The sequence below is a fragment of the Procambarus clarkii genome, chromosome 19 (assembly GCF_040958095.1).
Source record: "Procambarus clarkii isolate CNS0578487 chromosome 19, FALCON_Pclarkii_2.0, whole genome shotgun sequence".
Taxonomy (NCBI): domain Eukaryota; kingdom Metazoa; phylum Arthropoda; class Malacostraca; order Decapoda; family Cambaridae; genus Procambarus; species Procambarus clarkii.
In genome coordinates, this window is record NC_091168.1 from 31568412 (window position 1) to 31594361 (window position 25950).

General features: G+C 41.2%; 1 protein-coding gene across 5 annotated transcripts; it reads right to left on the reverse strand.

Annotated features, from left to right (window-relative positions):
• Window positions 1-1967: 1967 nt before the first annotated feature.
• On the reverse strand, window positions 1968-25603 carry LOC123757435 (uncharacterized). 5 transcript variants are annotated; one of them, XM_069327219.1, is made up of 5 exons: window positions 25438-25560; window positions 25112-25217; window positions 19502-19894; window positions 9680-9863; window positions 1968-3432 (listed from the first exon to the last, which is right to left on the reverse strand). In XM_069327219.1, exons 3-5 carry the CDS (start codon window positions 19824-19826, stop codon window positions 3129-3131), a joined length of 813 nt encoding a protein of 270 aa, XP_069183320.1. In that variant the 5' UTR covers window positions 19827-19894; window positions 25112-25217; window positions 25438-25560; the 3' UTR covers window positions 1968-3128. The 5 variants fall into 5 exon arrangements, with proteins under 5 accessions (XP_069183320.1, XP_069183321.1, XP_045596969.2 ...); XM_069327220.1 differs by having other exon boundaries at window positions 25493-25555; XM_045741013.2 differs by lacking the exon at window positions 25112-25217 and having other exon boundaries at window positions 25493-25603.
• Between the last annotated feature and the right edge of the window lie 347 nt (window positions 25604-25950).

Genomic DNA, 25950 nt, shown 5'->3' on the forward strand with positions numbered 1-25950 from the left:
ACACAGCTACTTCTCCCACAATATTAGGCCGTAAGTTACCTTACAAGTTATAGCTCTATATACTCAATTACTGGTAAAACAAATTTCAGATGTGACCTACTGAATTCTAACTAAGACAACCCCTTATTACTTTTGTCTGATTTTTTGTTTATAAAACTCACACAATACAATGTTACAATATAAAGGAAAACAAAATACGTTATAAATGCCTTAGCTATGCAAATATATTTATTGAATTACAAATTTATTAACTTTACCTAAATTTTACGTGTTTATTTACGAAACCTGTATATGTTTCCTGAGTCACGGTGCCTTTGCTTACATTTATTGAACAGTTTTTGAGCTCTGAATCACTTACGTGGTTGATTATAACAACAATAACTTACAATTGTGTTGTTTCCAGCTCATAAACTGTTTATTAATTATAGACTAAGTTGCAATGGAAAGATGTATAGGTTTCGCAGGTGGACACCAAACGCTTGATGAGTCGTGACCAAGCATGGTGTTAGTATTGTCTTGCCAAGATGCAGGCAAGAGGGGAAATTGAAACTGAAATTGAAATAAGTTGAGGTAAAATACACACAAAGGGATGAGGTAGCTCAAGCTATTCTCACCCCGTTCAGTACATCGTGTTAATACATATATAGAAACACATCACAAACAATAAACATATTGGCAAACATTCTGAGAAATAAACATATACATTTCCTCCTTTACACAAGCAATATGGTAGGCAAGAAGGGGAACGCTAAAATGACACTCCGCCAATACTGCAAGATGGTGACGTCACAGCAAGAGAGAAACGTGATTGGCTTAAAGATTGGGATTTACCGCCAAAAACATGATTTCTGCCCCACGCCGTCACAAGCACTTCTTGTAAGTCAATTGTGTCTGTTTTGTGACGGTAAGGGTCAACGTCGCCACTGGGAAGGTAGAACAGTTATCTGGAACGACCAATACAGGCCAAGTACTTCGTATGTTTTGAGACCGTTAGAGCAGTTGTTTGGATGTTTTAAGCTTGCTAGGACACTGGTCCTGGTCTAGGGTCACTAGCGTTATGTATAACTTCATAAATGGCTGTCACAATGGATCTCGGTAACGTTGTGAGAACATCCCCATGCAATATTCAGGAAGGTGTCAGTGTGGAAGTTATTAGGGATTTGGTTCACCGGCTTCTCGACAGAGGTCACTACTACTTTGCGTTTCACCAATCAGAGTGAAGGTAATATTGTTTATCTTATCGTTTAGCCAATCACCTTGCCGGCTCAGCTGGAGACCTGACCAATCACGTACGTTTTAAATCAGCTGCTGTATGTCAACAAGAAATAAGTTCACATATTCACCGAGAGGTTGAATCCACTTCTTAATGTACCTAGTACAGTATATAGTTTATTTTATCTCTAAATTATGTTCAGGAATAAAGTATACTTGGTGTTTGGTCAGTGAGCTGCTGCCACGGCCTTAATATAGTTATAATAATAATAATAATTGTATTCACAAGAAGGTACAATGGGTTGGTGTCATTACATAAAATGGGTCTCTTTACATTTTTGCAAAGTCACTAACAAGCATAGCGTTTCGGGCAATTGGGAGGGATGGTACTGTAATGAAGGATTATTTGAATTATTATTTGGATTAATTGAAATATTATTTTAATATGGTAAGAGAAGGCCGGAGTAAATTAATATGAATTTAATTATTAACTTATTTCGTTATAATTTTGATTACAAAGTTGATCCAACTGAGTGGCCATTGGTCAGGTAAGCCTAGAAAATTTCTAATTCTAGGATATATTAGTCATAAACTTCCCGTGTATTAGAAATCTTAAATATTGCATTGCATTTTAATTAATAATTTCACAATAGTTAATCATTCTATACCTTTATTCATAACTAGTTGTATCTTTATTATTGATTTCACAAAATTAAGTGAATTCCTAATTATAGAAGGAAAAAAATACTGTGAAGTAATATTGTCAAATATAATTATGCATTATTCAGTATAATGTCAATGTTTATATGACATTATATTAAATAATGAAAAAAATATTGCAAACACCAACAATTTTTACAATTGTAACGACATAAGTAGATACACTAATTACAAGTCAAGAAACAATTTATAGTAATATACCTTTCCCAATGATATATAGCTTATTCTGAAGCTTTATTTTTGAATAGCAATACTTGAAAGAGATGTATTGCCGAATATAGAAAATGATTGAGATACATAAAATTAGAAAGATGAGGCTTCCATATATTAAATATCACAATTACTAAATAATGTAAAGTACCCAGCCAGGGGGTATAGTTAACAATCTCAACCACCTAGTTAAGGCTTGTCTTACTATGTGACCATTAGTTCTTAGATGAGACTAAGAGCATAGGGGATATCACTTATTAAAATCATTATTCAAACACAGTATTTGAATGCAGGAAATATTTAAGGATGTTTGGTTAGACTTTTTAACCTAAAAAGAATTTTATTGGCTTAAGTCTCCAAATATTTAATTTGCCATCACTTATTTAATATGTAGTCTTACGTTTTCTAAAATAATTAACAACTTGAATTAGGGTAAACTATATTAATGGTACAAATTTGGTGTGGAACACCTCATTATCTCATGGCTTCTTTTATTTTACATGAATAGCAGTTATTATTGATTTAATGTTAAGTATTTACATAACTTGCTATACTAATTTTGATTTATCCCTTTCATAAAATATATATATATTTTTCATAAAATATATTTTCATTAATTATCTTCATAAAAATACTGGACAAAAAAGGGGGAGGGGACTTTTGACAAGCCGCTGGCTTCCGGTCCTCGTCGAGTCCACTAGAGAGGTGAATTCAGGTAAATATTTAATAAGATTTACACATACACAAAGTATATATTGCTGGGATCACGGGACCCGCCGGTGGAGGTATTTAGTTCCCAGGAAGCCTAAATTATGTAGAGTATTGTGTGTGTGGGGAGGCGCGCGGCCTGGTGCCTTTTAACTGGTGATCTGCCTTTGTAAACTGTTCACTGAACCACGACGTGACCGCCGAGAAGGCGATAAGAACGGCAAGGTTCGTAAGTTCTTGCATAAGTGGTTGATGAATCTTGACCCCTCCCTGGCTGGCTACCCATCAACTGGCAGACGGTCAACCAGGTGGTTGATGAGTCGCTTGGCCGGGTTGTCGTCGTCCAAGCCGCTAGCAATGATCTCCAGATGACCCTTGAGCAGCGCCAGTCTCTCTCTCTTCTCTCTCACCTCCTTCTCCTTGTCTCTCAGCCGTCTAGTCTCCGTCTCCAGCCTCTCCCTTAACTGTTGCATCTTCTGTTGGAGAAGTTGCATATCTGCGCTGGTCCTCAGCAGAGCTTTGCGGCACTGGTTGTTGACGTGCTTCAACGACCTCACATCCTTCTGCAGGTTCTCTATGGACCTGTCAAGACACTAGAGTTAATATAATGAAGGAATATGCAGAATACACATTGATACATTCGAACCAGCTTTTATATCTGTCCACCCAAACGCGTATAACCTGCGTTGGAAACACTACAGGGATTTCACGTTGATATAGTTATCAGGTAATTCAGTTTCCAAACCAGTATTTACCCAGGTCTTTCCAAAATCTAAATTTATCTAACTAATATCTAATGTTTCGTGTTCTGAAATGACCCTTGTTGACCCCCTTATATCTTGTGAATCATATCATTATGATACCAGCAAAGTTATCGTGGTGTACTTGTATCATGGTAACTTGTTTAAATTCTGAACTAGGGCCCGAGTGTGACGGGCTCCTAACCTGCTTCTACTCTAATTACCTCGTGATCGACTGATTCTTCAGGTTATTGTTGCTTGCGGCCTGCAGGGACACACACATACAGGCATCACACTCTAGTTCTTCATCCACACTGTACAAAACCTTCTGAGCTACGACAATATTTATGATGTTGGTAAAAAAAGTATTTTTTTTACGAATGTTAACATTATTGTGTTTTGACATCATGTTAATATTTTGAACATGATGCATCATGTTAATATTTTTAACATAATGCATCATGTTATTAATATTTTGAACATGATGCATCATGTTAATATTTTGAACATGATGCATCATGTTAATATTTTGAACATGATGCATCATGTTAATATTTTGAACATGATGCATCATGTTAATATTTTGAACATGATGCCAAAGAGACAAAGAGAAGTGCTTGTGTCATGTGACCTGTCATGACGACTGCCTGTGTCATGTCATGTATCCTAAGAAGTGTATGTTATGTGTTAAGGTGTGTCCTTGCTACTCGAATGGTCAGCTTTGCTTAGTGAAAGAGAATCGTTAATATCACGTCGGAATTTTACATTAAAATTAATATTTTGTGGTTTTTAAAAAATTTGTTGTAGCAGCAACAAGTTCGAATCTAGAGTTTTAAATAAATTTTTGTAGAGGAACTTTCTGAGATACAGGAAGTTACACCGGTTAGTGCTAATAATTATTATGAAGCACGAATCGGGGAATCTTTTTAAATTCTCTGAGTTTGCCAGGGTCATCCCTCAAACACCAGCCAAATTAACGTTAAAGAAAATGTTGACCTTTTCGATAACGTTAATTTGAAAGCTCAGATAACATATGTTAGATATGTGAACAGATAACAGATAAGAACTGAACAGAAAACATATGTTAAAATATTTAAAATTAACATGTTCTGGCTGGATTCAAAGAAGAGTTTATACACGACCTAATTTTTTCTTTGAAATATTTGATAAAAAGTGCCCTAAATTTTGCAAGTGCACGAGTGTTTAATCAAAGTTTTCTTGGTCACCTTTGGACAAAATTTGCTAAAAAGCTCAATTCATGTTTTGTCGAGATTTTGGGTCTTTCAGGTTTATTTCATTTACATGATTTAATATTTGCTTTATAAGCACTTTAGAGGAGAAATAAATTCACGTCCTTGATATTTTTATTCTACAGTTACTGGGAAGATGATATGTATAGAAATGCAGCATTAATGAATGCTTCACTTGTAGCGTAAGTGAAGCATTTTCACGCATTAAAATCGTGTCAAAATACATTGTAATTGTGGAGTTACCCCTCTCAATTCTTAACACCTGTTCCACAAAATTAGTTTTCCTGAGTAGCAAATGAAATTTTGATTTTGAATTGGTGACCAAACGTTTTGGTAAGGATCAGAGATCAGGAAACAGGATGTGGATGAGGTAGGAATGGGTTGAAAAGTGTAGTGGTCTGTCCACCATGGGGAGGAGGAGGGTTGTTGTGTTACTGTAGAGTAGATGATGTGTTGGAGAAGCTGCCGGATTGGTTGGGCAAAGCAGGCTGTTGTGCTCGGCTGTAAATGGACAGAATTCAGGGCTGTTTGAGTTAAGCTGCACCTTACACCTGATGTTGCTGTTCACCTAGCATTAAATAAGCAACTGAGAGTTAAGCAACTGTTGTGCGTTGTATCCAGGTAATGCTTAGTAGTTAGCCAAGGCATTACACACAATGCCGCTAACATTACACACAATGCCGCTAACATTACACACAATGCCGCTAACATTACACACAATGCCGCAACATTACATACAATGCCGCTAACATTACACACAATGCCGCTAACATTAAACACAATGCCGCTAACATTAAACACAATGCCGCTAACATTACACACAATGCCGCTAACATTAAACACAATGCCGCTAACATTAAACACAATGCCGCTAACATTACACACAATGCCGCTAACATTAAACACAATGCCGCTAACATTAAACACAATGCCGCTAACATTACACACAATGCCGCAACATTACATACAATGCATCTAAAATTACACACAATGCTGCTAACATTAAACACAATGCCGCTAACATTACACACAATGCCGCTAACATTACCCACAATGCTGCTAACATTACCCACAATGCTGCTAACATTAAACACAATGCCGCTAACATTACACACAATGCTGCTAACATTAAACACAATGCCGCTAACATTACACACAATGCTGCTGACATTAAACACAATGCCGCTAACATTACACACAATGCTGCTAACATTAAACACAATGCCGCTAATATTACCCACAATGCCGCTAACATTACACACAATGCCGCTAACATTACACACAATGCCGCTAACATTACACACAATGCCGCTAACATTACACACAATGCTGCTAACATTAAACACAATGCCGCTAATATTACCCACAATGCCGCTAACATTACACACAATGCTGCTAACATTAAACACAATGCCGCTAATATTACCCACAATGCCGCTAACATTACACACAATGCTGCTAACATTACACACAATGCCGCTAACATTACACACAATGCCGCTAACATTACCCACAATGCCGCTAACATTACCCACAATGCTGCTAACATTACCCACAATGCCGCTAACATTACACACAATGCCGCTAACATTAAACACAATGCCGCTAACATTAAACACAATGCTGCTAACATTACACACAATGCCGCTAACATTAAACACAATGCCGCTAACATTAAACACAATGCCGCTAACATTACACACAATGCCGCAACATTACATACAATGCCGCTAACATTACACACAATGCCGCAACATTACATACAATGCTGCTAACATTACACACAATGCCGCTAACATTACACACAATGCCGCTAACATTACCCACAATGCTGCTAACATTACCCACAATGCTGCTAACATTAAACACAATGCCGCTAACATTACACACAATGCTGCTAACATTAAACACAATGCCGCTAACATTACACACAATGCTGCTGACATTAAACACAATGCCGCTAACATTACACACAATGCTGCTAACATTAAACACAATGCCGCTAATATTACCCACAATGCCGCTAACATTACACACAATGCCGCTAACATTACACACAATGCATCTAAAATTACACACAATGCTGCTAACATTAAACACAATGCCGCTAACATTACACACAATGCCGCTAACATTACCCACAATGCTGCTAACATTACCCACAATGCTGCTAACATTAAACACAATGCCGCTAACATTACACACAATGCTGCTAACATTAAACACAATGCCGCTAACATTACACACAATGCTGCTGACATTAAACACAATGCCGCTAACATTACACACAATGCCGCTAATATTACCCACAATGCCGCTAACATTACACACAACGCCGCTAACATTACACACAATGCCGCTAACATTACACACAATGCCGCTAACATTACACACAATGCCGCTAACATTAAACACAATGCCGCTAATATTACCACAATGCCGCTAACATTACACACAATGCTGCTAACATTAAACACAATGCCGCTAATATTACCCACAATGCCGCTAACATTACACACAATGCTGCTAACATTACACACAATGCCGCTAACATTACCCACAATGCTGCTAACATTACCCACAATGCCGCTAACATTACACACAATGTCGCTAACATTAAACACAATGCCGCTAACATTAAACACAATGCCGCTAACATTAAACACAATGCCGCTAACATTAAACACAATGCCGCTAACATTAAACACAATGCCGCTAACATTACACACAAGGGCATATAGATCCCCTTTGGCGAATCTAACATGCCAAGTGTGTCTGTAACTTGTATTATATATGTATTTTGTTAGAAGAAATAGCAAAATATTGCATAATTACTTAGTAAATATTAATTCCTTATTACAAGTTGAAGGCAATACGTGCCAGGGAGCGCGTGGCTCCCCAACATGGCGACGGTAGAGGCCACACGGAACGTAGCCCCAGCCAGACGCCAAGATGCCGCCCCTTATAGGAACCACACCAACCAATGACACTTGACAGGTATTCGGATAACGATGATATTTCGCCCTCTGAGGAAGATAAACAAGGCACTTTTCACAGACCGGAAACACTAGTGTGTGCAGGTGCCACAGTGATGCGAACAGCTGGAGGCGCAGCGCGGAAACAAAGCCCTGCGTGACCGCGCGCCCGCGCATCAACTCGCGCACAAACAAGGTAGGAGAAATTTTCCTATTATGAATTATCATAATTTCTTTATACAATTCGGATAGGAGTGTTGTTTGATAATAAGAGGAGAGGGGAGATATCAAGAGAAAGGATCGAACCCGGGGTTCGTCAAAAAAAACGTCAAAACGTCAAAACTTTGCCCGAAACGCTACGCGTACTAGTGGCTGTACAAGAATGTAACAACTCTTGTATATATCTCAAAAAAAAAAAAGAAGGCGCCAAGACTGACTGGAAGGGGTCAGGATAAGGATTTGGGATGGGTCTGGGGGATGGAATGGTGCCCAACCACTTGTGGACGGTCGGGGGATTGAACGCTGACCTGCATGAAGCGAAACCGTCGCTCTACCATCCAGCCTAAGTGATTTGATAATAAGAGAACGCAAATCATCATATACAATACAATTCCCAGAATATTTATAACCAAAACACCTTATATAAGATGGAAAAAAAAGCAGGAATTTAATCACAGTTGACCACCAGAGCGAGCTAGCCACAAGCACTGAACCAGCGTACAAACCCGACATTAACCACACCTTCCCTCCCCGCCCCCCTACACCCCGGTCGAGGGGTGTAGGGGGCGGGAGGGAGGGACCGAGAGAGCCGGTCGGCCGAGCGGACAGCACGCTGGACTTGTGATCCTGTGGTCCGGGTTCGATCCCAGGCGCCGGCGAGAAACAATGGGCAGAGTTTCTTTCACCCTATGCCCCTGTTACCTAGCAGTAAAATAGGTACCTGGGTGTTAGTCAGCTGTCACGGGCTGCTTCCTGGGAGTGGAGGCCTGGTCGAGGACCGGGCCGCGGGGACACTAAAGCCCGGAAATCATCTCAAGATAACCTCAAGATAACCCCCAACCCACTCCCTGACACCAAACACACACACTCCACTACTACAACACCAAAAAACCCAAACACAACCTAAACTCACTAAATGGCTCCTAGACCTTCATGACCTGGAACGCAAAAAGCATCAAAACGTCACTCGCAGAACGGAAACAAATTCTCGACTAATCTAAACCGGACATAGTTTCTTAACCGAGTCATGGCTTATATACTCCCGAACACAATCCCGTTTTCACAACTTTGATATGCTGAGACAGGCCAGAACTGGCCGCTAACATGTTAACATTATGCACACACAAGGCCGCTAACATGACAATGTTGTTAACATTATACACACACAAGGCCGCTAACATTATACACACACAAGGCCGCTAACATGACAATGTTGCTAACATTATACACACACAAGGCCGCTAACATTATACACACAAGGCCGCTAACATGACAGTGTTGTTAACATTATACACACACAAGGCCGCTAACATTATACACACACAAGGCCGCTAACATTATACACACACAAGGCCGCTAACATTATACACACAAGGCCGCTAACATTATACACACACAAGGCCGCTAACATTATACACACACAAGGCCGCTAACATGACAATGTTGCTAACATTATACACACACAAGTCCGCTAACATTATACACACACAAGGCCGCTAACATTATACACACACAAGGCCGCTAACATTATACACACACAAGGCCGCTAACATTATACACACACAAGGCCGCTAACATTATACACACACAAGGCCGCTAACATGGCCCTCTACAACGTCACCTTTCTCAATAATCCACTACCAACCTTTTCGTTTTATCCCTGTTCTTTTTGGCATTGATGGCGTTTATTCTTCTCTTCTCCCTCTCTTCATCTTCGAAGGGGCCAGCCTCATATATCTTCACCTTTTTCTTGCGGAATTGTTTGTCTAGCGAGTCGACTTGTGTTTCTTGTTTGGAGTCTATGAAGCTTGGGAGGCCCGGCGCCGCACCTGTTCAAAATTCAAATGTTTATTCAGGTAAAGTATATACATACAAGGAGTGATACAAACATTGAAGGATTTATAGATAGAGCTAGTACATACAATGCCTAAAGCCACTATTACGCAAAGCGTTTCGGGCAGAAACGCTTGTTCAAATTTGTTGAAACAAATCATTAAAAAATCTGGTAGCTGTGTGCCTCATCTAAACATTAAGGTATGAAAAAATTGCAAATATGAAAATCCGTGCACTAAAATATATCGAAGGTGAATTCAAAAGGAAACTAAGCTATGGTAACATTGGGTAAGCATATTGCTGTAATTTTGGCCAGTAAATTCCTTTTAATTCAAAGACCTCTTAAAAAGTTATGTTATTACTCAGTTGTATATTTTCACCAAGATGTTGCAAAAAAATTACAAATTTATTTTTCATTTAGCAAATTTTTAAATTCGTGTTAACTGATAGTCACCCTACATGAAGGTCTCTATAAATTTTCAAAATATGCAAGTGTTAAGGGAAAAAATATTTAGTCCAAGAAATCATTTGTCTTTAGAATTATCGCAAACTGGATTTGTCTGCTCTGGTGATATATATATATATATATATATATATATATATATATATATATATATATATATATATATATATATATATATATATATATATATATATATATATATATATATATAATGGTGTATACTGGCAGCAGGTTTTCTTTTAAACATGTCTCATTGAATATGACCGCATATTCTGTATTTACTATCTTCTGATTTAGGGCTTCTGTCCCTCTAACTATTTTTCTAGCATCAGGGCTTAGCTGAAAGAGGAGTTCTCCAAAACTCATTTTCGTTATTTCAAGGTGAAGAAAAAAGTGAATTACTATAGAATGTATTACACTTATTTATACAATTTGCACAACGTTTTGAACCTCCATGGTTCATTCTCAAGTGAAAAGAAATTACAGAATTCGTTAATTTATACCAGTACGGGGTCAGGTGATAAGCAAGTACAATAAAGGTAAAGACAAAGGGGGATACATAGGGGATAAATAAGGGATAAATAAGAGATAAATGGGGGGACGAAGCACATACAAAGATTAATCAGGTGTAATAGGCCTGTTGAGCAGTGTCTAACATAACAGGCTTATTTTCGTTATATTCCGGTCTTGTCCTTACTCTTATGGTGGGTAGAGTAAATAGTTCCGTGATTTGGGTGTTCATGGTAGGTTGTTCTATTCTTATGTGAATTACTTCAAGAATTTGCAATCATCTTACATCTTGGGTTTTGTCTATTATACAGGTATTTTTGTTCAGCATTTCTCTTGTTAGGGTGATGTCATGGGCTTGTCTCATGTGATTCCTGGGGGCACCGGATTGAAGATGACAGGTCAAACGCCTCGTCAGCTTGGTCGACGTCATACCTATGTACTTAGATTGAAGGTTACATCCTTCGTGGGGGCAAGTGTACATGTATACAACGCTTGACTGCTGTAGAGGGTTCTCCGTCGGCTTCGGGCTGTTTTTGATAAGGAGTTCGGAAGTCTTCTTGGTTTTGTAGAATATTATCAGGTTTATGTTTTGTTTAGGAGTAGTGCTTTTTACTCCTTTACGAATTATTTCCTTCATTATTCTTTCCTCTTTTTTATGTTCAATGTGCATAGTTGATTTGTAATATAATTTTATTGGAGGTATTGTGGTTTCTGTTCTAGGTTCAGGATTGTACCATCGGTCCAAGTGTCTTCTTATAGCAGTGTTTATTTCTGTGTTGCTATATCCGTTGTTCACCAATACCTGAGTTACTCTTTCAAACTCTTTACTTACATTGCTCCATTCGGAGCAGTGGGTAAGCATCCCGCTCGACGAATATAAGCATTGAGAACACTGGCTTTGTATCTTTGAGGGCACTCACTCCGTCTAAGACTAGAAACCAAGCTAACATCGATTGAAATAAGGGTAAAAAGGATTGCTGCGTGCATGCTGACCAAGAATCCAGTTCACTTAGATATAATTAATCACTGGAGCACTAACTCTGGACAGAAGAGCCTCCAATAGCAACAGGTGGACCCATTGTGCGATAAACACCATCAATACATTCGATATAACAAACACAGTCACTGAGAGGGGTGTCGACGAAATACATGCAGACTTTGTTATGCAAACCCCTTGGGAATCTCTGCCAGCAGACTTTAAGATTATAGCTATTGAAGGAAAAAAAGAACCAGACAAATCCTCATCTGCTACGTAACATTGCACAGATGCATATAGAAGCAAACTTGGCATCCGACAGCTTCACATACTTCGCAGATGGATCAGTAGACCAGCAGGGACAAGAAACCGGAGCTGCAGTTAAAGCAGGAAACTCTGTAAATAGTTGGAGGCTCTCAAATGGGTGTTCGACTTTACACAGAGAGATGCTAGCATTCAAAAGGCTTTGGAACATGCTCTTGCTGAACACCGACAACATGTTATCTTACATACAGATTCGAGACCCGCCATTGAAACCTTGCAACAAGAACACATATGTGATAACATCCATCTGATCACAAATGTCATATCATTAATGCAAACACTCAAACGACAAGGCCGACGGGTACTTATCAACTGGGTGCCAAGTCATGTGGGAATAATAGGAAATGACATTGCAGACGAAGCTGCAAAACTTGCAACTAAGAGAAGAAATGTAGACATTTACATACCACAGAGTCTATCATAGATTAAGAAAGTAATTAGAAACAGAGCAATGCAAAAGATGTTCAGTGACCACAACACAGCAGTTGCAACATCAGGATCTGTGGGTTGGTACAAGAATTCAACCAACTACGAACCACTTAGTTTGATGAAAGGGAACAGTAGAGCAACAGAAGTGCACTTACATCGCATCCGGCTTGGATACCCATGTGCATGGGAAATAGGCTTACAGGTTCCGGAAGATGAGAGGAAATGTCAGCACTGTGGAGAAATGTCCGACAGACCACTGGAACATTATCTAACACAGTGCACAGTTACAACCACAACAGACCACTGAAACATTATCTAACACAGTGCTCAGTTACAAACCCATTAAGATTTCAACTTAGATTCAACAGAGCAGAAGTTGTTGTTAAACACATATGGCAAAATCTTACTGAAGCGACCGTACGAGTCATAAATACTCATACTCCACCCAAGTAAAACAGAAACAAGCAACACTTAGTGGGCCAGCCAGAGGCTTAGGGCCCGCGCAGTGGGCCAGCCAGAGGCTTTGGGCCCGCGCAGGAATATTCATAGAAAGCGTCCATTTTCTTCCCAGAGAAAAAAATAAAAAACTTTCACTATTGTGAAAGTTTAATTTTGTCCTGGAGTGTAGAGCCCATGATAGTGTAGCGTGGCTCTCAGATACTGCCTTACCTGTCATATAATGCCTTATTATCCTCAATACATGCAAAATTTATATCTAAAACAAAAACAACAAAACAAGATTGAAGATAACTGCAGAAGGCCTACTGGCCCAAACGAGGCCGCTCTTATTTATATCCACCCAAAAGAACAAATCCACAAGGGCCGTGATGAGGGTTCGAACCTACGCCCTGTATGATCCCAGACGCGCCTTAGTCGATTGCGTCACGACATGGTAAAAAGAATTGCAACCGGGAGTGCTACAGCCCCACATGGATCCCGCAGCCTCTCCGGGACACAACCCGTAGTTTTACACAATTCCCCCCATGCACCCGGGCTCTGTCAACAGAGCAGAAGTGTATCCAGCCAAACTCATTCATATATATGTATAACCTACGCTTGAAACAATCAAGGGATCCTACTTCTATTATGTTAGAATGTGTGTCCGTCATTGGAGGCCAGAAGCTTGGGGCTAGTCTCATTAAACTGTGCAGCATTAATAGTGATTTTATGGGGAGTCACTTGTGTCCTACTCATGGTTGGTAGGAAAAGCTATCGTTGTGCTGATCAGTGCTTGCTAGGAAGTTACACTTTGCCGTTATTTTTCATTTTAACAAAGTCAAACACACTGGAATTGAACATCCATTATTCAATAAAACTCACCCCAAAGAAGAAGTAACAGGTATTGGGAGTTATTGTGGAATTCTCAAGTAATTCTGTAACATGTGAAAGAATGAAGTGGACATGTGTCACTTCATGTCCCCCCCCCCACCATACAGCCGACTGTAACATCATGTAGCTGCCACCAGTGATTTCTGTGATATCTTGCCATTTAACATTCACCGGCCAAGCGGAAGACATTATCAGTGCTAAGATTAACCCATCAATACAGCAGTCTCAGTTGTAACCTATTTACTGTGCATGATATTTACTGTGTATGATATACATCATAATGTATGACATACATCATAATGTACGATACACATCATACGATGTATGATGTGTTAATGTCAGACGTGCTGAGATATGTATAATTTCTCAACCTAGGCTATATTTTTCCTGGTAGGTGTTAATCATATTCCATAATTATAATATTTTCAGACAAGTTCGTATAGAATATTTATGTATAAATTTTAGTAATTTGATCACTACGCCGATTATAAACGATTCTGTCAAGAAGTGAAAAGTAATGATTATTCCCGAACAAACTTATTTTGATTTCAATGCATCGAATATTTTGTATATGTGTATATTTAATTTATTACTGACTAACAATGTAATACTTTTATTCACGTTAATGTACATTGACTTGTCATTAGTATATGACAATATCATAGTTATTGTGGCTAAGAAGCTAATTTTAGGTGAGAGAGAGAGAGAGAGAGAGCCTAATGAGGCATATGCATGCCTATTTTATCCATTAATCCTATTACAGGCACGGCGTTAGTAACTTTATATATGGTGATTCACATAAATATACAAACATTTACCTAAGCAATCCCTAACTGGTGGAACCACGCAAAGAAAACGTGGTTGTTTGTGAGCCTCTCTGTTGCATCATATTTTGACCGTTGGGAATTATGAAATCAAAATGCGATGTATGATTCAAGAGGACGGGTTGGGTATATGTGTTTGTTTGTGTGGGGAGTTGAGGAGTTAGTGGTTCTATGGTGTATGTTAGGTAATTGATGGTGTGTACAGGTAAAGAGGTATGTGTCTATTAGATCATTGCCTCTATTAGTTCGTCCATTATTATATCTACTATCGTTATATCTACGCTTATCATATCTACAATTCACTAGGAATTCTACGAACCCCTGTTAGTGACTAATATATGATATGCTATAGTTTTCATACACCATACGTATAGGAGTCACTGATACCAGAGCCGTCATGAGCAACTCTATCCCTATTTTAATAACACGGTCGTAATTATCAATTGACTGTAGAATAACAGGCCTTTATTTCTATAAAAATACACTTTTTTATTTTATAAAATAAACTCCTCTTTTATTTTATGTAATAAACTTCTCTTCCTTCCTTTATTACAATGTAGTCGTGGGAAACACTGCATTTGTTATAACACCTGACAGTTTCATCTCGGTGAGTGCTATTACATCTGGGTTATCTTGCGATCCTTCCCCAAGTTCACTTGCTTTATTTGTGATCCCATCTATGTTTGTGTGGTGTAGTTAGCAGCTATCTTCTCTACACCACTGGTGTTGGAGGTTGGTCTGTGGGGTTATTGGATGATGGGGGGGGGGGTGTTGTGGGGTTACTGTATGGTGGGGGGTGTGTTGTGGGGTTACTGTATGGTGGAGGGGTGTTGTGGGGTTACTGTATGGTGGGGGGGGTTACTGTATGGTGGGGGGATGTGGGGTTACTGTATGGTGGGGGGGGGGGGTGTTGTGGGGTTACTGTATGGTGGGAGGGGTGTTGTGGGGTTACTGTATGGTGGGAGGGGTGTTGTGGGGTTACTGTATGGTGGGAGGGGTGTTGTGGGGTTACTGTATGGTGGGGGGAGTATACTGTATGGTGGGGGGTGTTGTAGGGTTACTGTATGGTGGGAGGGGTGTTGTGGGGTTACTGTATGGTGGGGGGGGGGTGTTGTGGGGTGGGGAGAGAGGTCTGTCATGGTCGCTCTCGTGACGGTGAGTGACGGATCTGTCATGTTATGGTGCAAGAAGTCAGCTGACACACGTGGCGGGTGTTGGAGAGGCATGATGCAACCTCTACACGTGTGTCATGTCATGATCACCGCCATTGTTACTGCCTCAGCACAACACGTTCATAAACACACACACTCACTCACACACAGTGGGAGCCGGCCGGCCGAGCGGACAGCATGCTGGACACGTGATCCTGTGGTCCCGGGTTCGATCCCGGGCGCCGGCGAGAAACGATGGGCAGGAGAGTCAAAGCGCTAGGAGAGGTGGCAGCAAACCAGGTGACTTTGGAAACGTTCGAAATTACAAGAGATGAGGTCAAGAAGCGCCTATTGGAGCCGGACGTGAGAAAAGCTGTTGGGCCGGACGGAATCTCACCATGGGTACTGAAAGAGTGTGCAGGAGCACTTTGCTTGCCACTCTCCATAGTGTATAGTAAGTCACTGGAAACGGGAGACCTGCCAGAAATATGGAAGACGGCGAATGTGGTCCCAATATACAAAAAGGGTGACAGACAAGAGGCACTGAACTACAGGCCAGTGTCCTTAACTTGTATACCATGCAAGGTGACGGAGAAGATTGTGAGAAAAAAACTAGTAACACATCTGGAGAGAAGAGACTTCGTGACAACCCATCAACATGAGTTCAGGGAGGGTAAATCTTGCCTTACAGGCTTGACAGAATTCTACGATCAGGTGACAAAGATTAAGCAAGAAAGAGAAGGATGGGCAGACTGCATTTTTTTGGACTGTCGGAAAGCCTTTGACACAGTACCCCATAAAAGGTTGATGCATAAGCTGGAGAAACAGGCAGGAGTAACTGGTAGGGCGCTCCAGTGGATAAGGGAGTACCTAAGCAATAGGAAGCAGAGAGTTACAGTGAGGGGTGAGACCTCAGACTGGCGTGAAGCCACCAGTGGAGTCCCACAGGGCTCTGTACTCGGACCTATCCTGTCTCTGATATACGTAAATGATCTCCCAGAGGGTATAGACTCATTCCTCTCAATGTTTGCTGACGACGCCAAAATTATGAGAAGGATTAAGACAGAGGAGGACAGCTTGAGGCTTCAAGAAGACCTGGACAAACTGAAGGAATGGTCCAACAAATGGTTATTAGAGTTTAACCCTAGCAAATGTAATGTAATGAAGATAGGTGTAGGGAGCATGAGACCAGATACAAGGTATCATTTGGGAGATAAAATTCAAGAATCAGAGAAAGCCCTGGGGGTTGATATCACGCTAGACCTGTCCCCTGAAGTCCACATCAAGAGGATAAGATCAGCGGCATATGCCAGGCTGGCTAACATAAGAACTGCATTTAAAAACTTGTGTAAGGAATCATTCAGAACCTTGTATACCACAAATGTCAGACCAGTCATGGAGTATGCAACCCCAGCATGGAGTCCATATTTTGTCAAGCACAAGACTAAATTGGAGAAGGTTCAGAGGTTTGTCATCAGACTAGTACCTGAGGTGAGGGGTATGAGCTACGAGAAGAGACTACGGGAACCAGTCCTCTCGTCGATGGAAGACAGAAGAGTTAGGGGAGACATGATCACTACATACAAAATTCTCAAATGAATTGATAGGTTATATAAAGACAGATTATTTAACACAGGAGGCATACGCACTAGGGGACACAGATGGAAATTGAGTGCCCAGATGAGCATAGAGACACTAGAAAGAACTTTTTAGTATCAGAGTAGTTAACAGGTGGAATGCATTAGGCTGTGATGTGGTGGAGGCTGACTCCATACACAGTTTCAAGTGTAGATATGACAGAGTCCAGTAGGCTCAGGAATCTGCACACCATTTGATTAACTGTTGAGAGGCAGGACCAAGGAGCCAAAGCCCAACCCCGCACATGTACGGCCTCTCAGTCATGGGTACATATGCTGATTAAGGTCAACATTCTCACAAGGAAAACACTTTAATAGTCATCAACTCTGGCGCGACGCGTCTGACCCTCGGAGCCAAAAGTCTCCTAGAGTGAGATCGTTTCTTGTTCGCCACCACAATGCCAGCAACAACACATGATGCTGTTCCTTCTCCAGCCCGTATTCCGCCCATGAGGCTTTCAGGCATAATCCTAGGGACGTAGCCTCGCTCCAGCGACCAATCTACCAAGAGCGGTTTGTCCAGACCTGGCATTCTTCTCGTACTGAGCAGGACTGCTGTCACAACTGGCCTGTTTCATGACGGTCTAGCCTCACCCAACGTTGCAGAGAAAATGGTTTGGGATATGGGAATGACATAGGCTAGTTGGGGTTGCCAGAATTAAACTAGGGCAGTGTACTAGTCACACGCTGAACTCAAGACTCATTTTTGCCTGGCCGCCAGCCTCGCCTGACTAAATATTTTAAAAATATAAATTGAACAATTATTCACTGATTTCAAGAAAATTATTAAAAAAATTATAATCATCATACTTTGCCTATATTAGCATAAAACAAACAAAATCTTCCCACATCTTCAAAGGCATTCTTAAGCGCCGCCACCTTTCCCAATGGGAACTTTTAAATATATATCTAATCTTTCCCACTGCTAGGCTCCTCCCACCAGCAGACCACATGGCAACTATTATATTAATACCACTAAGAGGGAATGTCTGTCTGCTCGCTCCAGGTTGGAGGCTAGCATCGCGAAACTTTGCTGGGTGATGGGACTACAGTATGGGACGGTCATAGGCTACATGGGTTCACACAGTTGAAGAGGAGACAGCATGCTAGTGTCACATTCTTATCCCCAGGACGAGTTTAGGCACTGCTTGCCGGCTACACCTTGCTAAATATACTGAAAACTAAAATTTTAAAACTAGTTTTTCTTATAGTATATTTATATAATATTTCTTATATTTATATAATATTTCTTATTTCTTATATAATTATATGAATATAATGACACTTGCTCTGATCGCGTTATGAGTAATGTTGTAGAGACAGAGACCCGGGCGACGCCGGAGACCACTTCTAGTTATTTTTATAAAAGGCAGAGAAATAGACAGACAGACGCAGAATGAGAAAAAAGAGATAGACAGATATACAGAGACAGTGTTGCACAGAGACAGTCGACTAGGGCAAAGAGCAAGACAGAGGAAGACAAAACATAGACAAACAGGGAGACACAGAGACAGGGAGAGAACAGACCGACAGGGAGACAGAGACAGGGAGAGAACAGACAGAGGGAGACACAGACAAGGAAAGAACGGGGTTGACAGGGTTTGAAGAGAAGGAAGGAAAGAGAGGGGGAGACACGGAGAAAAGGAAATAGGAAGATAACGAGAGAGAAGAGAAAGTGGAGAGAGAAGAGAAGGAGGGAGAGAGACCTGGCCACAGCTGGGTAACCCTCCTATTTAAACTATAGAGGTAGTACAATGGGATCGAACCTGCCATTCTCTGAACTCCTCAAGCATATATAATACAAAGTAGACCATGATGAGCTGATAGTGCTGTGTCTTGGGAGGCCAGAGACGCGGGTTCGATCCCATCGTACTGTCTCTTCTTTCTTCTCTTCCATCTCCTCTCCCACCTGTCACTCCTCCCCCCCACCTAATTTTCACCTCCCCCTACTTAGTGCCACCACCAATAGTCTAAGAAATCATGATCAATACCTTTGTAAGCTCCGTGTTGGTCCTTGTGGTGGTAAGTGAGCAGTGAGTCCCCAGCTGAGGACGTCCCACTGGGGTCCTCTCCAACGATAGCCCTCTGGTTATCGTCGACGATATCCAAGTCATCGTCCACCTCCACGATACTGGTGCCTCCGGGACTGAACTGAATCCCTAGTTCGGAGAACACGTTCTCCAGGTAGCTATGATAGACTAGTTGGTCAATGTTCATCTCCAGGGCCTCTGATTGGTCGCTGAAGCTGCAGATGGGGAGGCTGAAATCACTGGCCTCTGCACGCATGTTGTATGACAGCTTCTTGTGTATAGACATTGCTTTGATCTACACCTTCGCCAACCTGTGGTGCAGTTCCGGCTCTCAACGGGTTCCACTTTCCTGCTCTGCAACAAAGAAATATAAATCATATGAGCACATGTTGGAATTACATGTGGACATAAGCGTTAAGACCTATTGGTCCACACGAGGCAGCTCCTATTGGTCCATACGAGGCAGCTCCTATTGGTCCATACGAGGCAACTCCTATTGGTCCATACGAGGCAGCTGCTATTGGTCCATACGAGGCAGCTGCTATTGGTCCACACGAGGCAGCTCCTATTGGTTCATACGAGGCAGCTCCTATTGGTCCATACGAGGCAGCTGCTATTGGTCCATACGAGGCAGCTCCTATTGGTCCATACGAGGCAGCTGCTATTGGTCCATACGAGGCAGCTGCTATTGGTCCACACGAGGCAGCTGCTATTGGTCCACACGAGGCAGCTGCTATTGGTCCACACGAGGCAGCTCTTATTGGTCCACACGAGGCAGCTCTTATTGGTCCACACGAGGCAGCTCCTATTGGTCCATACGAGGCAGCTCCTATTGGTCCACACGAGGCAGCTCCTATTGGTCCATACGAGGCAGCTCCTATTGGTCCATACGAAGCAGCTCCTATATTGGTCCATACGAGGCAGCTCCTATATTGGTCTATACGAGGCAGCTCCTATTGGTCCATACGAAGCAGCTCCTATATTGGTCCATACGAGGCAGCTCCTATTGGTCCATACGAAGCAGCTCCTATATTGGTCCATACGAGGCAGCTCCTATATTGGTCCATACGAGGCAGCTCCTATATTGGTCCATACGAGGCAGCTCCTATATTGGTCCATACGAGGCAGCTCCTATATTGGTCCATACGAGGCAGCTCCTATTGGTCCATACGAGGCAGCTCCTATATTGGTCCATACGAGGCAGCTCCTATTGGTCCATACGAAGCAGCTCCTATATTGGTCCATACGAGGCAGCTCTTATATTGGTCCATACGAGGCAGCTCCTATTGGTCCATACGAAGCAGCTCCTATATTGGTCCATACGAGGCAGCTCCTATTGGTTCATATGAGGCAGCTCCTATTGGTACATACGAGGCAGCTTCTGTATTGGTCCATACGAGGCAGCTCCTATTGGTCCATACGAGGCAGCTCCTATTGGTTCATACGAGGCAGCTCCTATTGGTCCATACGAGGCAGCTCCTATTGGTCCATACGAGGCAGCTCCTATTGGTCCATACGAGGCAGCTCCTATTGGTCCATACGAGGCAGCTCCTATTGGTCCATACGAGGCAGCTCCTATTGGTTCATATGAGGCAGCTCCTATTGGTACATACGAGGCAGCTTCTGTATTGGTCCATACGAGGCAGCTCCTATATTGGTCTATACGAGGCAGCTCCTATATTGGTCCATACGAGGCAGCTCCTATTGGACCATACGAGGCAGCTCCTATTGGTCCATACGAGGCTGCTCCTATTGGTCCATATGAGGCAGCTCCTATTGGTCCATACAATGCAGCTCCTATTGGTTCATACGAGGCTGCTCCTATTGGTCCATATGAGGCAGCTCCTATTGGTCCAAAGTGTTGAGTAAAGATATCGTAGACTAAACTATGATAAACCAGGTCCCAATATACATCATATAATGCCCAAAAAAAACATTATATAATATACATTAAACAGTGCCTCCAAAACACATAATATACATTACACAGTGCATTATATAATATACATTGTGCGAGAATAATCACACACAAAATCTGTTTATAATGTGAAGAAACACCGAGCCGTTAGAGAATTTAAGTTTTCCTATTGGAAATTTTTCCTACTGGATACTTTACGCATGATGTACATTGTACATATAATATGCATTATACAACATGCAGTACATTATATAATATACAGTATATAATATGCAGTACATTATATAATATACAGTATATAATATACACGACAGTATAGTATCGTAAATTACCTGGGGGGGGGGGGGCACAGAGAGCGTGGATAGGCTACACATGTGACACGTGTATACATGTATACTCTTGTAGGGTACACATGTATACTCTTGTAGGGTACACATGTATACTCTTGTAGGGTACACATGTGTACTCTTTAGGGTACACATGTGAGTAAAGTTGAAACATTAAATTTGTATTTTACAACTTACATTAACGTTAAACAGCTTAAGCTGTCGTTTGATAACGTTAAACAGCTTAAGCTGTCGTTTGATAACGTTAAACAGCTTAAACTGACGTTTGATAACGTTAAACAGCTTAAACTGTCGTTTGATAACGTTAAACAGCTTAAGCTGTCGTTTGATAACGTTAAACAGCTTAAACTGACGTTTGATAACGTTAAACAGCTTAAACTGTCGTTTGATAACGTTAAACAGCTTAAACTGTCGTTTGATAACGTTAAACAGCTTAAAATGTCGTTTGATAACGTTAAACAGCTTAATTTGTCGTTTGATAACGTTAAACAGCTTAAACTGTCGTTTGATAACGTTAAACTGACGTTTGATAACGTTTAACAGCTTAACCCTGACGTTAGGTAACGTTTAACAGCTTAATCTGTCGTTTGATAACGTTTAACAACTTAAGCTGAAGCTCGATAATGTTTGATCTTAAGTAATGCTCTATGAATATGTTCCTTAACGTTTGTTTGTCGTCGTTCGTTACTTAAGGAACGAGGGTAAGATTAAATTGTAGCCTAAACACGGAAATTCCATAGCGGTCGGCGCCACCAATCTTTGTTTTCCTGATCCTCCTAAATTTTTCCATCTTCCTCTCATCAACCAAATAATGTCAGTGTGTGTCGACTCATCTAGTTGTACTTACCCAGTTATGTTTGAGGGGGTTGAACTCTGTCTCTTTGGTCCCGCCTCTCAACTGTCAATCAAATGGTGTACAGATTCCTGAGCCTACTGGGCTCTATCATATCTATATTTGAAACTGTGTATGGAGTCAGCCTCCATCACGTCACTTCCTAATGCATCCCATTTGTTAACTACTCTGACACTGAAAAAATTCTTTCTAACGTCCCTGTGGCTCATGTGGGTACTCGGTTTCCACCTGTGTTCCCTTGTTTGCGTACCACCAGTGTTAAACAGTTTATCTACCCTGTCAATTCCTCTGAGAATTTTGTAGGTAGTGATCATGTCTCCCCTTACTCTTCTGGCTTCTAGTGTCGTGAGGCTCATTTCCCGCAGCCTTTCCTCGTAACTCATGCCTCTTAGTTCTGGGACTAGTCTAGTGGCATACCTTTTAAACTTTTTCCAGCTTCGTCTTGTGCTTGACAAGGTACGGGCTCCATGCTGGGGCTGCATACTCCAGGATTGGTCTTACATATGTGGTGTACAAGGTTCTGAATTATTCTTTACACAGGTTCCTGAAGGCTGATCTGATGTTAGCCAGCCTCGCATATGCCGCAGACGTTATCTTTTTATGTGGGCTTCAGGAGACAGGTTTGGTGTGTTTTCAACTCGTAGATCTTTCTCTCTGTTTCACGAAGGACTTCTTCTCCCATTCTGTATCCTGTGTCTCCTGTTTCCACCGCCTAGTTTCATTACCTTATATTTACTCGGGTTGAACTTTAGTAGCCATTTGTTGGACCATTCATTCAGTCTGTCTAGGTCATCTTGTAGCCTCATACTATCTTCCTCTGTCCTAATCCTCCTCATAATTTTGGCATCATCAGCAAACAATGAGAGAAACGAGTCTATACCCTCTGGGAAACCATTTACATATATCAGAAACAGTATAGGTCCAAGGACTGAACCCTGCGGGACCCCACTGGTGAGGCCTCGCCACCCTGAGACCTCACCCCTCACAGTGTGGGAGTGTTGTGCACGCAGGCCATACAAGACAGGTCTCATACTGGACTCGTAACAATATGGTGTGATAAGTTTGGGCAAACGACCATGACGTAACATAGAATCATCGCTAATTCATCGTTAATCCTCAGGTTAATTTAATATTGATTCTACGTCGACGAATTTAAATATAATTTAAAATAATTTATAAATAATTATTAAAAGTACAAAATACAAAATAATTTATTATTTATTAATTTATATAATAAATTAATTTATTATATATTAATTTATTATATATTAATTTATTATATATTAATTTATTATATATTAATTTATTATATATTAATTTATTATATATTAATTTATTATATATTAATTTATTATTTACCATTATAAAATAAACAAGTCCCCAATCTGAGCACGTTTTCTTCCAACCTCAGAATACATATTTTTAACCCTTCGGTTATATATTGTCTTACAGACTGGTAGGGAAGTTGTGAGGTGTTCCACACCTCACTCCCTCACTCTCTCCTCCTTCACTCTCTCTCACTTTCTCCTCCTTCACTCTCTCTCCCTCACTCTTTCCTCCCTCACTCTCACTCCCTCACTCTCCTCTCTGTACCCTGTGGAATGTCTACTTGACCCAGAGAACAATTGCATGCATCGCCACTTTGCAAGAGAGGCACTCTCAAGGCCCTCCCTAAGAGGCCTGATCGAGGACCGGGCCGCGGAGACGTTGAGCCCTGAAATCATCGCAAGGTAACCGTGCTCATCAATATTTGCGTTGATGAAGCCTCCACAATGCTAGAGGCTTCATCAAGGCTCTATAGCTGCGTCTAGAGCTGAGACCACTTCCCGTCACAGACAAAAGGCTCAACAAGGCTTTTCGAGATACCATCGTTAACTTGTATGATATACGCGTACCCTGTATCCTGTCGGTGAGTACTTGTACAACAGGACGAGGAGGCGGGGCCCGAGGGCTAGACCTCACTTAGGGACGTCCGGTGCATACAATACGCGAGTACACACAGTACACTTAGTACACACAGTACACTTAGTACACACAGTACACAGAGAACACAGAGTACTCGCAGGCAGGAGGTGCTGTCAATCACCAGGAAGTAGCCAAGTCACGTAAATACAGAGACCTTGAGCACCACTATAATTTTGTCCCCATTGCCTCAGAGACACTTGGTGCCTGGGGTAAAAGTGCTGCTAGCTTTTTGAAGGAGTTGGGGTCCAAGCTAATTGAAACAACTAGAGACCCTAGAGCCGCCAGTTTTCTCTTTCAGCGCCTTAGTGTGGCGATCCAGAGAGGAAATGCTCACTGCATCCATGGTTCCTGCCCGCCATCTGAGGAGCTGGAGGAGCTATACAACCTGTGACAAGTAGCCTTGTACCCTGCATGTAACCAATGTTGTAACCCTCTTTGTGTAATGAAATTTTAAAATAAAATAAAGTTAGATATATATACACACATACCTAAAGAATATGGGGTGGTAGGAGAAGAAAATATCGAAGTGTTCAGTGAGGATCCACAAGGTCTTCTCTGGGTACTCTCTATTTTCTTCTCCGAGGCTATGGGTCCCTACACTTGCACCAGAGGTGGTACCCATATAAGGTATAAAAAATATATATATATATACATCCCCTTTTAGGTGAAAATATATATATATATATATATATATATATATATATATATATATATATATATATATATATATATATATATATATATTATATGAGAGATTAATGTGGGAGGGTAATCTTGTAAGGTCAAAGTTGAGTGCACTGTAACAGTGACTCACCACAGTACTGGGATCGTCTCACTGTCTCCGGTGAAGCTTTTCTCTTGCGACTTACAGAAGAGTCACCGAATATTCAGACACACGGGCGCGACATGTCTCCCCTCCGCCCGCTCGGCCAGTACTGGCGGCTCCAGCCACACAAAACGTTTTGGACACCGACACGTTCAGTGGATGGCAGAGTTATCATATTCCCGAGAACGATGGATTTCCCAGTAAACACTATGGTTTTCCGAATTTTGTAACATTACAAAATCTCATAGCCTATGCATATAAAAAATAATCATATATATATATTTAATGGTTACAAGATGTACATGGGTTAATACAAAAAGTGTTTAAAGGTTATGGATCTCTTGAAAAACACGACAATGAGAAACATTGATAAATGTCTCAGACTGGTTCGATCAGTGTTGCAAGTCAAACACTTCTTCGAATTCCTCTGAAGTTGGACTCGTGCCCAAGACGCAACAGGCATTTCCCCTCTGAATCGCAACACTGAGGCGCTGGAACAAG